General features: G+C 46.6%; 1 protein-coding gene across 1 annotated transcript in view; it reads left to right on the top strand.

Moving 5' to 3' along the window:
* The window catches only part of LOC119967761 (collagen alpha-1(XIX) chain-like), a 252900-nt gene extending 247588 nt beyond the window's left edge, over positions 1 to 5312 (top strand). The window contains exon 45 of the mRNA XM_038800683.1: positions 4294 to 5312. Coding sequence (XP_038656611.1) covers positions 4294 to 4436 — 143 coding nt within the window. The 3' untranslated portion in view covers positions 4437 to 5312. The remainder of the gene's footprint in view (positions 1 to 4293) is intronic.
* Positions 5313 to 17892: the final 12580 nt, after the last annotated feature.

Below are 17892 nucleotides of genomic sequence, written 5' to 3'. Positions count from 1 at the left end.
GGAGGTTCATTAACGAAGAGAGTCATTATCGGTGAGGGCCATTATCGCAGAGTGTCATTATCGGAGAGGGTCATTATCGGAGAGGGTCATTATCGGGGTCATTATCGGAGATGGTCATTATCGGGGAGGTCATTATCGGGGAGGTCATTATCGGAGAGGGTCATTACCGGGGAGGGTCATTACCGGGGAGGGCCATTATCGGGGAGGGCAATTATCGGAGAGGGTCATTATCGGGGAGGGCTATTATCGGAGAGGGTTATTATCTGAGAGGGTGATTATCGGAGGGACGTTCACATCAGAGAATACTGGGGAAGTATCAGGGGCTTTTCCCTCTCAAGGAGTGTCAGTATCGGGCTGGATCAGTATTGCGGTTGTCCATATCAGGGGGGGTCAGTATAGAGGAGTTCAGTCTTTAGGAAGGTCACTATCGGGGAAGGTCCATATCGGGGAAGGTCAGTATAGGAAAAGGTCAGGTCTGGGGAAGGTCAGCTTTGTCAGCAGTTGGTTTTTGGGAAGGTCAGCATGGGAGGAGAGATTTGAGGTGCGATCAGAATCTGGGAGTTCAGTATCGGAGAGGGACAGTATTGGGGATGGTCAATATCGGGGAGGGTCAGTATCGGGGAGGGTCAGTATCGGGGAGGGTCAGTATCGGGGAGGGTCAGTGTCGGGGATGGTCAGTATCGGGGAGGGTCAGTATCGGGGAGGGTCAGTATCGGGGAGGGTCAGTATCGGGGAGGGTCAATATCGGGGAGGGTCATTATCGGGGAGGGTCAGTATCGGGGAGGGTCAGTATCGGGGAGGGTCAATATCGGGGAGGGTCAGTATCGGGGATAGTCTATATCGGGGATGATCAATATTGGGGACAGTCAATATCGGGGAGGGTCAATATCGGGGAGGGTCAGTATCGGGGAGGGTCAGTATCGGGGACAGTCAATATCGGGGTCAGTGTCGGGGAGGGTCAGTATCGGGGAGGGTCAGTGTCGGGGAGGGTCAGTGTCGGGGAGGGTCAGTATCGGGGAGGGTCAGTATCGGGGACAGTCAATATCGGGGAGGGTCAGTATCGGGGAGGGTCAGTATCGGGGACAGTCAATATCGGGGAGGGTCAGTGTCGGGGAGGGTCAGTGTCGGGGAGGGTCAGTATCGGGGAGGGTCAGTATCGGGGACAGTCAATATCGGGGAGGGTCAGTATCGGGGAGGGTCAGTATCGGGGACAGTCAATATCGGGGAGGGTCAGTATCGGGGAGGGTCAGTATCGGGGACAGTCAATATCGGGGAGGGTCAGTATCGGGGACAGTCAATATCGGGGAGGGTCAGTATCGGGGACAGTCAGTATCGGGGAGGGTCATCATCGGGGAGGGTCAGTATCGGGGACAGTCAATATCGGGGAGGGTCAGTATCGGGGATGATCAGTATCGAGGAGGGTCAGTATCGGGGAGGGTCAGTATCGGGGAGGGCCATTATCGGGGAGGGCCATTATCGGGGAGGGCAATTATCGGAGAGGGTCATTATCGGGGAGGGCTATTATCGGAGAGGGTAATTATCTGAGAGGGTGATTATCGGAGGGACGTTCACATCAGAGAGTACTGGGGAAGTATCAGGGGCTTTTCCCTCTCAAGGAGTGTCAGTATCGGGCTGGATCAGTATTGCGGTTGTCCATATCAGGGGGGTCAGTATAGAGGAGTTCAGTCTTTAGGAAGGTCACTATCGGGGAAGGTCCATATCGGGGAAGGTCAGTATAGGAAAAGGTCAGGTCTGGGGAAGGTCAGCTTTGTCAGCAGTTGTTTTTTGGGAAGGTCAGCATGGGAGGAGAGATTTGAGGTGCGATCAGAATCTGGGAGTTCAGTATCGGAGAGGGACAGTATTGGGGACGGTCAATATCGGGGAGGGTCAGTATCGGGGAGGGTCAGTATTGGGGAGGGTCAGTATCGGGGAGGGTCAGTATCGGGGAGGGTCAGTGTCGGGGATGGTCAGTATCGGGGAGGGTCAGTATCGGGACGGGTCAGTATCGGGACGGGTCAGTATCGGGGAGGGTCAATATCGGGGAGGGTCATTATCGGGGAGGGTCAGTATCGGGGAGGGTCAGTATCGGGGAGGGTCAGTATCGGGGACAGTCAATATCGTGGTCAGTATCGGGGAGGGTCAGTATCGGGGAGGGTCAGTGTCGGTGAGGGTCAGTATCGGGGAGGGTCAGTATCGGGGACAGTCAATATCGGGGAGGGTCAGTATCGGGGAGGGTCAGTATCGGGGACAGTCAATATCGGGGGGCCAGTGTCGGGGAGGGTCAGTATCGGGGAGGGTCAGTATCGGGGAGGGTCAGTGTCGGGGAGGGTCAGTATCGGGGAGGGTCAGTATCGGGGACAGTCAATATCGGGGAGGGTCAGTATCGGGGAGGGTCAGTATCGGGGACAGTCAATATCGGGGAGGGTCAGTATCGGGGAGGGTCAGTATCGGGGAGGGTCAGTATCGGGGAGGGTCAGTATCGGGGAGGGTCAATATCGGGGAGGGTCAGTATCGGGGATAGTCTATATCGGGGATGATCAATATTGGGGACAGTCAATATCGGGGAGGGTCAATATCGGGGAGGGTCAGTATCGGGGACAGTCAATATCGGGGTCAGTGTCGGGGAGGGTCAGTATCGGGGATGATCAGTATCGGGGAGGGTCAGTGTCGGGGAGGGTCAGTATCGGGGAGGGTCAGTATCGGGGACAGTCAATATCGGGGAGGGTCAGTATCGGGGAGGGTCAGTATCGGGGACAGTCAATATCGGGGAGGGTCAGTGTCGGGGAGGGTCAGAATCGGGGAGGGTCAGTATCGGGGAGGGTCAGTGTCGGGGAGGGTCAGTATCGCGGAGGGTCAGTATCGGGGACAGTCAATATCGGGGAGGGTCAGTATCGGGGAGGGTCAGTATCGGGGACAGTCAGTATCGGGGGGGTCAGTATCGGGGAGGGTCAGTATCGGGGACAGTCAATATCGGGGAGGGTCAGTATCGGGGAGGGTCAGTATCGGGGAGGGTCAGTATCGGGGAGGGTCAGTATCGGGGAGGGTCAGTATCGGGGAGGGTCAGTATCGGGGACAGTCAATATCGGGGACGGTCAATATCGGGGACAGTCAGTATCGGGGAGGGTCAGCATCGGGGAGGGTCAGTATCGGGGACAGTCAATATCGGGGAGGGTCAGTATCGGGGATGATTAGTATCGGGGAGGGTCAGTATTGGGGACAGTCGATATCGGGGAGGGTCAGTATCGGGGATGTTCACTTTCGGGGAAGATGAGTTTCATGGAAGGTCAGTATCAATAAAGGTCACTATTACGGATGTTCAGCTTTGTGGGCAGTTTGTTTTGGGAAAGTCAATATGGGAGTAGGACTATATTGTCAATATTGGCGAGCGTTTTGGACCAGGTCAGTGTTGAAGGTGTCCCCTTTTGGAGATGGTCAATATCAGAGAAGGACAGTATTTAAGAAGATGTATATTAGGGAGGGTCCGAATGGCAGAAGGTTAGTATTGAGGAAGGTCGGCTTTCTGGGCAGTTAGTTTTGGGGGAGGTTAGTGTGGGAGAAGGACAGTTTGGGGGGGGGGGATCAGAATCAGGGAGGGTCAGTATCTTCCAGTCCATCCGAAGTTGACAGCGTTGTGTCAGGCCTCCAGGACCCGTAGCTGGGGTATCCGCTGCAGGTGTGCGGGGTGGCGGGGGGGGGGGGGGGGGGGGGGGGGGGGGGGGGGGTCGACTTCGGTTGGGCAAGAAGATCCCACCTTCAGGCAGTTCTAGGTAATCCCAAGTGAAATCTTTCAATGAGTCCGATGCTACCATGTTGCATGCAGTGGGGAACTCTTTGCAGCAGAAGGTGACGGAGGCCAAATCACTGAATATCTTTAAAACAGAGATAGATAGGTTCTTGATCAATAAGGGGATATGGGGTTATGGGAAGAAGACAGGAGAATGGGGATTTGAAAATATCAGCCATGATTGAATGGCGGAGCAGACGCGATGGGCCGAGCGGCCTAATTCTGCTCCTACGTCTTATGGTCTTCTGGAGACGGAGCTGCACAATTAACTGTGTCGGTGCAAACACCAGAAGTTGCTTTTAGCCTCCCCACTATTTATGGCATAAAACCCAAACTAGACAACTCCAGCAAGGTTGTAACTTGATGAACAGGATATCGAATGTTGACTGTCAAAGAATTTCAAAGTAACATTTCCACCGGTATGGCTTTGCCTCTTCATGTGATTTGACATACAAGGACTAATGAAGCGCGTGAACCATTCATTTGACTACCTCCCTTGTGTGTTCCAGGGTTGCCAGGATTGGGAACGAGAGGTCCTCCAGGTCCCACTGGCCCACAGGGCATCATAGGCCCTCCAGGACAGGATGGGAAGTGCGATCGTGCAGACTGCCTCTTTCCCGCCAGCTTCCCACAGCCACCTGCTAAAGGATAAACATCCAGCTTTTAATCAGGAACAATTTGAAGTGTAGCAGTTTTTGAACTGCCTTCTTGCGCACGTTTTACTGATTAGTCACAGCTTGACCAGCACAGGGACCTGGGCCCTTTCTCTTTGCAATTTGCAAAAAACTGTGGTGGGTAATTCCCTGTATGCAGATCAAGTGCCAACCGAGGCACATTCAGTCCATATCTGACCACTGACGATACATTTAATTGAATAACTGTTGTGTTGAGCATGTGACACAGCAACAGTGGATTTCTGCATTTAAAAATCTAGCTGATGGACTTGGTTGGCGATTCTTTCACCTGTCCTTGAATATATTAACTGCCTATTTCCCAGGTAATGTGGGGATCTATTTGGTAAATGAGTTTGGAAAATATTTCAGCTCCTTCCATTATGTTTGAGGAAGAAAAAAATCATTTCAACTGGGCGATAGCTGATTGCAAACAATGTCAATCTTATTCATATATTACAGCTACACTTATAGAATCATCAAATGACGTAGCACTGAAGGAGGCCTTTTGGCCCATCATATTTGTGTTGGCTCTTTGAAAGAGCTATCCAATTGGTCCCACACCTCTGTCCTTTCCCCATAACCCTGAAAAATATTTCCCTTCAAGTATTCATCTCTTGCATTTTGAAAGTTCTTATTGAGACTGCTTCCTCCAGTTTTTAAAAAATTTTTTACTTTTCTTTATTATTGAAATCTGACAATAATTAATTCACTCTCGGGACGTGGGTGTTGCTGACAAATTCAGCATTGGTTATGCATCCTTAATTTCCCTTGAGAACAATTAAAGGTCAAGCCACATTGCTGTGGGTCTGGAGTCACATAGAATTATAGAATCATAGAATCCTTACAGTGCAGAAGGAGGCTAACAGACCAGCTCATCGAGTCTGCACTGATCCTCCAAAAGAGCACCCTAGCTAGGCGCACTTACCTACCCCTGTAACCCCATCACCCCAACTAATCGTTTCGACACTAAGGTGGATTTATCATGGCCAGTCCGCCTAACGTGCACATGTAGGAGGAAACCAGAGCACCCGGAGGAAGCCCATGCAGTCATGGGGAGAAAGTGTAAACTCCAAACAGACAGTGACCCAAGGTCAGAATCGAACCCGTGTCGCTGGCGCTGTGAGGCAGCAGTGCTAACCACTGTGCCGCCCACATGTAGGCCAGGTGGATTTCCTTCCCTAAAGAACATTAGTGAACCAAATGGGGGTTTTATGACAATGGATGACAGTTTTGTGGTCACCGTGGTTATTTAGATTGAATTTTAACTTTCTCAGCGACCATGGTGTGATTTGAACACATTAGTCTGGCTGTTTGGGTTACAAGTCCAGCAACATTCCCGCTACGCCATCACCCCCCCCCCCCCCCCCCCCCCCCCCCCCTACTGTGACCTCTCTCCACTGTGACCTGAAGGCTCCAGTTCTGCAATTCTAATAGACTAAATAGAGCCATCATAACATCAGAGATATGATTGCTTATTATCAGGAACCGTTCTTTGCAGTAACTGTCTCTGCAGTTTAATTAATTGTAAGGTGATATTAAGAACTAAACATTCTCCTGAACTTTTGTGATTCATGTTTTTCCATGGGTAATTTTTTTAGAAGAACGTTTATACCTGTAAACCAATCAATGAATTTGTTGCCTTCCTTTTAGCCAACACGTGTTACACAGTGGCCCATGTGATTTACTGCTGGCCGGGTGTATTGCATGGCTATTGAGTAGCTCCATCTCATGATATTGGGTTTAAACGTCTGCCTGTTACGAAGAGACCGAAGAAATTGGAGAACGAAATTGTGTGGCGATTTACTTGTCTATTTTTTTCCCCTCCCTGTTTTCCAAGTGTCTGTTTTAAACGGCAAAGAGCATCGTTTAAACAGAAGGAAAATGCCCAACTGTTTGAAAGATATGCAAATTTAACATGACTCGCCATACTTGTAATGCACAAGCCCTGATTAGGCTGCCGTTCGGTGGCAACTTTTGATTTGAATTGTGTGGAACAAAGACTATTCCAGATCGTGCTATGTGTATATTTTGAGGTTTTTATTTTGAGTTGACCATAGCAAAATTCAATTAGCTTCCTGCCTCTTCTGCCAGCTTTCAAGTACAGATGTTGACTTAATTCAAATGTGATTGAAACACCAGTGGATCTTATTTTTTATAAAATTGTAAATTTGCTATTATTTTATTTTCATACTTGTGTGACAAATGTGATTTTCCAAGAGCTGGATTCAGTTGCTGCAAAACGTAGATTGCATTGTGATTATTGAGTCAAATGTCCGGACTGTGCCGGATAGCTTTCTTCCCTTTAAATATTGATTTGTTTTTATATTATCAGTTCATTTTGAATGAGGTGTATATGTTGCCATTTCTTACATGTTAGTTAAGAAGTGAACTTCATCTGCAGCTGTGCACTGGTGCCAGTAATTTTGATTGAAGACAGAGGAGTGTATTTAATATGTATTGTTAGTACCTCATGTAAAGAGCATTCTATCCTTACTCTGTCTCTACTGGTGTGGGGGAAATATAAACAATGCACACAGGCCGGACGGCATCTGAAAGATGAATTTGTATTTTAGTCGTGAGTGTGCCATGATTGAGAAGTCCCTGTAGAGAGCAGCAAACATGTTAACCACTTTTGCAAAGAGGCAGCGCAATGTTGTCCTGATCGCAATGCACTGGATAGCTCTTTCGAAATGCCAGCACACACATGGTTGGCCGTACCCACTTGCCCTGTATGATTCTGAGTAGAGAGTCAAAAATCCTTTACTCACCGTGGCTCGAGAATGAAGGACAAGCAGTGAAATTTAAATGCGAGCATTCTGCAATTTTTAGTTCCGCTTTCCAAAACCCATGCTTCATCTTCCTGTCTCAAATATTTGCCTTGGATTTGTTAAGATTAAAGTTTGAACAGCTTGGAATCGCCGTTTAATTTAATGTTCACAAGCTTGTTTTAATAATTCAAGCCTCTTTCTCCATCCACAATCCAGAATTGGTACTGCCTAGATTGAATATGATACAACTGCTGTATATTTTTAAACCTGCAATAATTTGCTGCAAAAGATCTGGTGGGCAGGAATGCCTGTCCATGGCATTACTATAAATGAACAGAAAAGCTGTCACTGCGAATTGTCCTTGACAATTCAGGATTAAGGCTGGTAAATGCTCTTGTAAAAGCATGCAGAAATACTCTATAATATTTGCTATTAATATTGTTTAATTTATATCTTTTTTTTTGGCTTCAGTCGTGAATTGACAACATCTTGGTTATCAAAGCAGGGCGCATGGTAAAGATGAACACTTACCCTGCAACAATTATGTTAAATTTGTGGATTTACACTATCTTCCAAAGAACGTGTGTATGTTGTTTAAATGCATGATTGCAACTAGGAAAGAGTGTTGAAGACTGGGGTCCATAGGTAGTAAACAGGACTTTTTGTTTGGTTGAAGCTATTTGAAACCCTCTGTAACGAGACATTGTAATTGATCCTATCAACCAGATTTTCAGCTGATTGCTCAGATAAAAATGCTATGCCTGCTGGACGTACAGCTCAGAACACATTGTGCTACCTCATTTGAGGGTTCTTGTTAATATTTATAAAATGTATTATTTATTTGTGGCATTAATTAACTGATGTAATTTTCGAATTATTTTCCAGTCCTACATGAAATGACCAGAATAATTCCCATATCGTTGTCTCTTTGTGAGAGTTCACAATCTCTAGTAGCCATGATGTGGCGATGCTGGCATTGGACTTGGGTGAGCACAGTAAGAAGTCTTAAAACACCAGGTTAAAGTCCAACAGGTTTGTTTCGAATCACTAGTTTTAAGACTGTCGCGCCTTCATCAGATGAATGAAGAGATAGGTTACACAAACACATATACAGACAAAGCCAACGATGTAAGATGATACTTTGAATGCGAGTCTTTGCAGGTAATTAAGAATTAAACACCTCTTTAATCTGTGATTATCCATCTCTCCAGTCTGGACCTGTAAAGACTTAATTACCTGAAAAGACTCACATTCAAAGTATCAACTTGCATCATTGGCTTTGTCTATGTATGTGGTTATGGAACCCACCTCTTCACTCACCTGATGAAGGAGCTGCGCTCCGAAAGTTAGTGATTCCAAACAAACCTGTTGGACTTTGACCTGCTGTTGTTAAACTTCTTACTGTGCGCTCAATCTCTAGGAAAGGCCCTTTTTCTCCTTTTGTTTCCTCTTTTCTCCATTCTTATCCCAGGGGAGCTTGGCTCCAGAACCGCAGTTGGTACGGACTAAATAGTAACTTACCCAGGTGGCTGCACTTCCCAGTTGAGCCAAAATACTGTTGGAGAAGGAAGGGTAGCTAAGCCCACCTTATGCTCGTTCCTGCCTGGAGATGTCAACCGAGGGCCGCTTGGTAGACAGCAGGAGGGGGGGGGGAAATCCAGATTGAATTGAGTGGGGAATCGCTCCATTTTAACCCTTGGGGAAATGAAGTCAGTTGTACAACCCCAATCAGGCAGTACGACAGAGGAATGTTATAATGTAGTTTGAATGTTGGGAATGTTGGGAATTGATAGGATTCTTGGGGCAGGTGGTGCTTTTTATCTCCTGGAGTTTCAGATTGTACATTTCTACCTTCTGATATAAACCAGTTATTGACTCAATTTACTTGCATTGTTTAATTCAGTTTATACTTTTTTAAGTGCAACTTGATAGAAGTTGATTCGTTTTCATTAAACTTATTTCTATATCTTCTGATTTTCAATCAATTTGCATTTTTTGAACCATGTTGCGTTCTATATATGTTCCAATAAAATATGTCTTAAGATGCATTTGTGCTCATTCCTGAATAATGGATTTCTATATTTTATGGATGAACGTAAAGAATATAGAGTCTAGGGTGAAAAAAGAATGGTAGAAAAATGTATGGTTTGTATCATGTTTTTGATTTGAGTTTCTTATTGCTGGAAACAGAATGCGAGGGGTTAAAAGATTGCAGTCACATGGAGTACTTCTAAAGGGTAAAATATTCCTCGTAAATCACCCGTCCTGGTCCTAATAGACATAAGAGGGGAATCGGAGGTGTTAATTTAGTTAATTGGCTCCGATGTTTCATTTTGCATCGCATGTCTTTGTCAGAGAACGATTCTCCATTTGCTATTGATCAGAGAACTTGGGTTTGAATAGATTTTCAAAGGCTATCGAATGTTGTACCCTGTCCAGTCTTTGCTGCTGAGATTCTGTCAGCTGCAGAGTATCTCATGTGCAGCTGCAAATAAGTTTTGTGTTTACATTTATGCCAAGAAACTCACATTTTTCCACCATTCTTTTTTCAGACCAGACCAGTTTGAAACTGCTGTCATGGTGCGCAAATGGGTCTGTGTTTGTTTATTTCAAGAGCAAGTGTTCTTTATTGTTTTCTGTATTACTCTATAATACCATGCACTGTTCATTCACTGAAATAAATTGTCTGCTGGTTTAGAGCCTGGATCTTGATCTGGTATAATTACATAGATGAATAACAGAAACAAGCTATTCAGCCTCAGGGGCCTGGCTAGTGTTTCTAATCCACAAGAATTACTTCACACCTTACTTCTATCATCTGTGTATATAATATAATCTTCAAACTGTACATAAAATTTGTGCCTGTATGTATAGGTTGCAATTCTAGCATCCAACAGTAGGTGGCGTGAGCAGAAAGGAACGTTACTGGGACACATCACAGGTGTGCAGCAAAACGTGTATAGCAGGTGTAGAGTCCAATCACATATCGAGTCGCTCCTTAGTCGATAGGAATTAATGCTAGTTAATCATAATTATTTGTATTTAGCCCTGGTATCCAACTGTACTTATTGTTCACATTGTGGAAACCTTTATAGTGTCTAGTTAGTTAATAAATAGTTTTGTTCTTTAACAAAGCCGTGTGTTCTCTAATTAATTCAACCACAAAGACATCGCCATCCGTGAACATAAAGAACATTACAACTTTGTCATCTTCTAGCTCCATCAACATATCTTTCTAATCCTTTCTCCCATATGTGCTTATCCAGTTTCCCCTTAAATGCATCAATGATCAACTGCTCCTTGCGGCGAGTTCCTATTTCTAACCATTTCATAGGTTAAAAAGTTTCTTCTGATTTCCTTATTGAGAGTGCCTTAATAGTTAGCCTCTAGATGCAGCATGGCTGCCTGATGAATCCCCACAATCAGGCTGTCATAATATACATCTATGTATATAATGGAGGCAGTGATTGACACATAGGATGACCAGTAAGCACACAGAACACAGCAGCCAATCACCAGACAGGACACGACCACTATAAAGCCAGAGGGCACCAGTTTTCCCGCTCTCTCTGGACCCAGCCACTGAGACAGTGAGAGTTCGTGAGCTAGCCAGTGCAAACACCATGCGGTAGCTAGTCTGGTCAGGCTAGTACATAGGTCTCCAGTCAAGTCAGTATAGTGTCAACCCACAGTTGAACATGTATAATAGTTTAGATGTTAAGTAAAATCGTGTTGCATCTCATAAAGTGTTGGAAGTCTGTCTCTCGCTACACTGTATCAAGTGCAATCCACATCGACCCAGCCTGCCCAACACATCACAGGCATTAACCCCCACAACGTTCCTCACAAAGCTTTCAACCTTCCCCACCCACCCCTAAGGCCTCTGATTTCCCATCTTATCAACTAGTCCTCTCCCTTCCCCTCCCACAACCAATTTGGACCCCAGTTCGCCATTGAGACATCTGGTCCCTCCATCCTCCCAGGCCATGGGATGGGAGGTCTGATCCACTCCATATTGCTCACTACCGTTACATTCTTCTATTCAATGTAAGCGTACCAATCACACAATAAGGATTGTCGAAACAATAATATTTGCTCTTTATTTGAAGATGAGGCTATGTACAAATAATGTTAACTCGGACATTATGTATACACGTCTGACTCCAACCATCTACTAGAGACTGAATTCAAGTCATGGACTAACACATCACATCCTGTCTCGGTTGTAGAGACTGACATGACTAAGATATGTGTTATAACCCCCACGGGGAAACCATTGTTGAACCCGTGGAGTACGAGATTCCAGATAGGGGGCAGAGGCCACCCAACTGGAGCATGTTACAAACGAACATACAAGCCGGCCCAAAACATGGCCTGGTGTGGTTTGTTCCCCCAGCAAGGACTGTACTGGGAGCAAGTTGCTTCCTTGAGCAGAATATTGTATATAGTTAAATAAACATGCTTCCTTAAAGGTACATATACATCAAATGTCCTTAAATATGCATATGTCTAGGGGCTGGTTTAGCTCAATCGGCTAAATCGCTGGCTTTTAAAGCAGACCAAGCAGGCCAGCAGCACGGTTCGATTCCCCTGCCAGCCTCCCCGGACAGGCGCCGGAATGTGGCGCCTAGGGGCTTTTCACAGTAACTTCATTGAAGCCTACTCGCGACAATAAGCGATTTTCATTTCATTTTTTCATTTCATATACAGCAAATGTCCTTACAGGTGCATATATGTCAAAGATTCTTAAAGGTACAAATACATCATACCACAACATGTGCCTTTTTTTCAAAATTAAAGGTTGAGAGAATCAAACTCTTTACATGAAAGCAAAAGAATATAACATTGACCAGGGTTTTCCACTCCTATCGGGTGGGTGGCTTTGGTGACAGGAGCAGAAAATATTGTGGGAACGCCAAAGCTGCATTTCATGACAACGTCAAACCAAGAAGCAATTGTCCCCCTCCCCCATCAGTGGCAGGTCGTGATTCCCAAATTCAATGCCGAAGACCTCTATAATAAATTAACGGATGTTTATCAGGCCCATAAGCCAGAATCAGCCCCCTTGTTAAAAAATCCTTCCACAGTGGAGTGATGTCAGAATGACATGAAGCACAACTGGCATCTGAAGACATGCACCTAGTGAGCAGACTCCCAGAGGAGCTTGGAGGTGAGTGCATATGTTTTTTTTTTAAGACTTCTTATAGTCATTAGAAACAGTTACTGAATGAATTCTTCTTCTCAGACCAGTCTGGGATGTTTAACCTCCCCCAGCCTCCTTAATGTACAGCCAGCAGCTTAATTGGATTCTCTCCCGTCTGTGGAAGTCCGGTTAAAGCTATTGAACCTGGAGACTGTGGTCCAATCTCTGATCCTGCACAAACTTCACAGCCGGTAGACTTATACTATTTAAGCTCTCCCAAATTTGAACAATTTTCCGAGGCCTGGTGTCTGCTGGCTGCAGGGTAACAACGTGCCAGAATCAAGGTACAGTGCATAGCACCTGTATGAGCTGCAGAATCACTTACACAATGTGAGTTCTTTATAATTGTTTTACTTCCCTCTCCCCCCCCCCCCCCAGTTCTCCTGCTGAATGTGAAAGGGTTGAGGCTTATATATTTATCAGTCAAATTTTCAAAAGCTATGTTACATTCTTATATTTGATGTAAAAGTACCAGGATTGGTGAAACAATATCGTGAGTTATTTATTAAAAGATATGCAAACAATGCGAACTCAGAGACTAAGTATACATGCCTGATTCTGAGCATCTACTGCTATAGACTGAATTCAAGTTATGCACTTATACATCAAATCCTGTCTGAGTAGTCGTGACCTACAGCAGTAACATAAATATAATACCACAATGACCACAATCAAAACTGTTCCCCTGTAACTCCACCACTCCCCCTCCACCCCGATCATTCCAATCCTAGGATCAACCTCTACACCACTTTCATTGACCGGCCTCCCACTCAGTAGATCAGCCCCTACCACCTTTATTGCCACCCTTCCCTACCACCTTGATCAAACCAACCAACACTTGAATCAACATCCATACCACACCGAATGGACACCCCCAAACATCTTGATCGATTTTCTCCTCCCCCACCCCCCCTCCACAACCCTGACTGACGCCCTCCTCTACTACCCTGATTGGCCTTCCCATCCCCCACATCACCCAGATTGTATCCACCATCATCCTGATCAATTCCCCTTCAACCCAATGATGCCCCCCACCCACCAGCCCGATTGACCCTTCAAACCTGAAAACCCAGATTGATCCTGTCGCCATCACGCCGGGACTGAACCCTTTCGCAACTTGGGATCAGCCCCCACCTCCTTAACATGGCCTTCCCCACTCAACTGGGGGCCAGAACTATCAGTCAATGTTAGCTTCTGGTCAGCAAGTTAAGCACTAATGCAATAAATCCAATTCCAGTGTGAGCGGGAGTCTGACTTTCCAAATCTCCACGTCAGAATATTCTAGACTCGGTGATGTGCAATGGAATAGGATTGATCAATAACCTCATGGCAAAGGAGGTCTATGCGACAGCCATCAGAATGTAATAGAATTTAATGTTAAGTAATTATTGGTCAACACTTAGGCTAACATTAGATAGATATAACAAGAGAAGTTATTACCGTAAAGTTAAGACAAAATGTATGACTTCCGGTGATGAGGATGTGCCGAGCGGATGCATGAAAGGTGGCTCTCCTCCTGAAAACTTGGAATTAGGCACTTTAAGCTCACTACAATCGGGAAAAAACACCCCTCACCCTCTTCCAACAACACCAGGACTAGATATACCGAGCAGCAGCAGCTCCAAGAGCCCAAAGGATGGAAAAGGCAGCAAAAGCTCAAGAGGCAAACCAAGGCGATGGCAATCACGCGGGGCGATGAGGCCCCGCCACGCCTGACCGAGGGGCCACACACAGAGCTCCCCAACTCACCAACGAATGGATGGAAGGAGTTCCTTACAAAGGAACTACAGGAACTCAAGGAGGCAATCAAAGCAGAGATGAGGGCAAATGTCAAGGTGGCGGTGGAAGAGGCGCTGATCACCCTGCAAGCGGCCCTGGAAAAGGCGGCAGGGCGACTGGAGACCCAGGATGCAACTAAAAGAGAGTTGGAGAAGACCTCGACTGACCAAAGTGACCGGATTAGCGTGAGGAATTGAACAAACGAAGATGATATAAAATGGGATAATTAGTTAGAATAATGTAGAGGATAGAGCCGGGCTGATGGTAGTGAGTTAGCATGGTAATGAACTTCAGCAAAGCATGGCCAGGAAGGGGGGGAGGGGAGCCTCGTGCAGAGGATGGTGAAAAGAATGCTGGGTAACAAGAGGCCAGGGTTGAGGAATGCGAAGTGAGCCAATCAGGATATATGGCCAGGTCAGGAGGTGTATAGGGTGACCTATGGGAATCTTGTTTATGAAACTTGATGCTATTTGAATGATATGTATAGAAGATCTCTTTGTCCTCGGTCTCACTTGGTTCTGGGAACTTCAGGAGACTGTATGTGTCCTGAGTCTCTATAGAGCGGGTCATCCTTGCAAGTTGTTTAAAAATAAATAATACCATAGCTACAGATCCCTCTCGAGTTTTATTGAGACCAGACTGACGGGTAAAGAACTTAATTTGTCAGGCGCATTGGAAACGGAGCTGGCAAGGTTGGTGGCGACACAAGGGGAAAGGTTAAGGATCAGGAGAACCGATTACAGCACCAAAACCTACGCAAAGTGGGGCTAGCGGAGGGAACCGAGGGCAGGAACCCCAAGGAATACGTGGCCAATAACGCTGGGTAACCTGTTGGGGGAGTAGCTTCCCCAAGCCGCCAGCAATAGACAGAGCCCACAGGTCACTCCAGCCAAAGACAAAGGCCGGACAACAATCAAGGGCCATCATCGCAAAACTGAAAGAGTACCAGGACCGGAGAGAATCCTGAGCTGGGCCAGACAGACAAGGTCCTACATCTGGGAGGGACAATCGATCAGGAATTACCAGGACATTGGGACAGACCTGGCCAAGCGCCTTGTGGAATTCAACAGAGCCAAGGCAGCCCTGTATAAGAGCGATGTGAAATTTGGAATGCTGGACCCAGCTAAGCTCAGGGTCACCTTCCAGGGCAGAGAACATTACTTCACCGCAGTGGCAGACGAGGATGAATTCACTACAAACATGGGATGGGAAGGCAGCAGCCGGACCAGTGATGAACCTGACACCCTCGAGGATTGCGACATTGAGAGACTGTTTGTGCCGGACTGCACCTCCTTGTTCTGCAAATGGGGGTATCAAGGGAGGGGTAAAGTGGAGGAAAAATGGGGGGACACCAGCAGGGGCAGGTGGGGGGATGGGTAGGGAAGCAGACTTTGCAACAGAATAAAGGGACAAGGGGGGTCAGGGCTCTTGGCTGGCTTTGATAGATCACACAAGGCAGCAGGGAACATAATGGCACCGCAAACAGCCACTTTGGAGGGTCCCCACTAAAGGGAAATCCCGGAATGCAGGGGCTCACCCACATGGCATACACATAGTTGGCGGACATCTTGGATGGCCCCTAGACAAGGGGAAACCCCAGAACACAGGTCAGTAATATAGGACACGACCAATGGGCATTCACGATACACACAGAGGTGACACTACCACACGGGGGCATTACACCAACCCATATATAAAGGGCACAGCACACATGATCTTTCTCTTTCCAGTGGAGACACTCAGTGAGTACAGACACAGGGTTGATTAAATATCACACCCACCACCTGGATTGTAGCAGACGGGTTCGTCAGTCTGAGTAGCTATAGCAGGATTAACAGTAGTGGCGAATCAGAGTAGGAGAATTGTAAATAGTTTAATAAATGTGTTGAAGTTATCACCATGTCTGAACCTTCCTTTGTCAGAGTGAACATCAAGGAAGCAGCTTATTCCACGCCAAGAGCATAACAAGACATGGTACCAGTTGAGTGATATATAGTTACAATCCATATATTTACAACTCAGCAAGCAGTGACAACCAGCAACAACAGCCAGGCAAGATGATGTTCGGGATTCCGGTTCCGCAGCAGCTCAAGTCCCAAAGCAATCTCAGTGAAAACTGACGTTGGTTCAGGCAGTGATTCGAGATCTACCTGGCAGCATCCGACCTAGATGGCGTGGTGGATGCAGAGAAAATAAAGCTTCTACTCACCGTCGCGGGTCCAGAAGCAGCTGAAATCTTCCAGACCTTCAAATACTCAAAGGGGCTAGACAAGAACGATTTCCAGGCAGTCCTGGACAAATTCCAAGAATTCTACGAGGAGAATGCAAGAAAAAATGGTAAAAGAAGCACCAAAACTCATCACGAGGTAGGCTTGCAGCAGAAATCTGCAGTTTTGAATTGCAGCCATCTTGGTAAAGGTGCTGCACATGCGGTTAAGAAAAAGGCCCCAAGTAAAGGAACAGCGATCTGAGCATGCCCAATTGCTTCCTACGACCTACGTCACACGCGTCATGATGTCAGAGGCCCCAGACCATGCCCACTTAAAGGGGAAATGTCCCAAAACACAGAAAAAAACATTTAAAGCCGTAAAACAAGATTTTTTCACCTGGAACGACAGCAAATGCCTGAAATTCAACCAGTAGCTGAAAGTAACCCCCGCAGAACCCTGCAACAAGCAGTTAGCACCGCCCAAAGAGATGATACAGTCCTTGAATACGACAACACCGACTTTTATTTCTTCTCTGGACGTCACGAGCCCAATGCCAGCTCTGACACAAAAAGTGATGATATGGTCCTAGGACACTATCACTACACCAAGAGCATAACAAGACAGCGCCAGTAGCCCTTGTTAACATGTATGCTCCCAACTGGGACAACACGGAATTCATAAAGAAAACCGTGGCAGAAATCCCCGACATTGACACACACTGCCTTATCATGGGGAGGATTTTAACTCTGTGCAGGACCCACAGATAGACATCTCAAACCCCAAATCGGGGGAAAATAAAAATTAAACATGGCGACAGAAGTAGTCGCATTCATGGAACAGATGGGGGTAGTGGACCCATGGAGTTCATTCCCTCCCAGGTACTCAGGGTTTACATCAGGATCAACTTCTTTGTAGTGGGGAAATCGGTACTTCTCGGGGTAGTAAGAGCGGAATACTCCACAATTATAATTTCCAACCACGCCCCGCACTACATGGATGTGAGAGTGGAGATGGGCCAGGCCCAATGTCCCCCATGGCAAAACCGGAAGGCAGATTATTATCTGAATCGCTATTGATTGGGAGAGGTAATGTGCAAGAGTCCTTTGTGTCCTTGTACACCAGTTGCTGAAAGTAAGCATGCAGGGCAGCAGGTGGTAAAGAAGGCAATTGGTATCACTTCCGGTGACGGCGGGCAGGAGGCAGCCACGCGTTGGAGGGCTCCCATTCGGGAACGGCATTGTCGGGGGTTAACGCCCGGTCCTAGGGGCAGCGAAGGCAGTAAAAGTCGGGAGAAAGCACAGGGAAGGGAAATGTCAAGGATCAATAAAAAAACGGTCGTGAAAAAAGCAGCTGAAAGTCCATCGGAGAGTGGAAAGGTCACCGCGGGGTCGGTAAAGAAAATGGAGGCTGGAGAACCAGGGGAAGCAGCATTTCTTACGGCTGAAGAAATAACTACGGTGATGGCCGTGGAATT

This window comes from Scyliorhinus canicula, chromosome 6 (assembly GCF_902713615.1).
Source record: "Scyliorhinus canicula chromosome 6, sScyCan1.1, whole genome shotgun sequence".
NCBI classification, from domain to species: domain Eukaryota; kingdom Metazoa; phylum Chordata; class Chondrichthyes; order Carcharhiniformes; family Scyliorhinidae; genus Scyliorhinus; species Scyliorhinus canicula.
The sequence above is the reverse complement of the archived record's forward strand: the minus strand, read 5'-3'. Positions and strand labels throughout refer to the sequence as shown.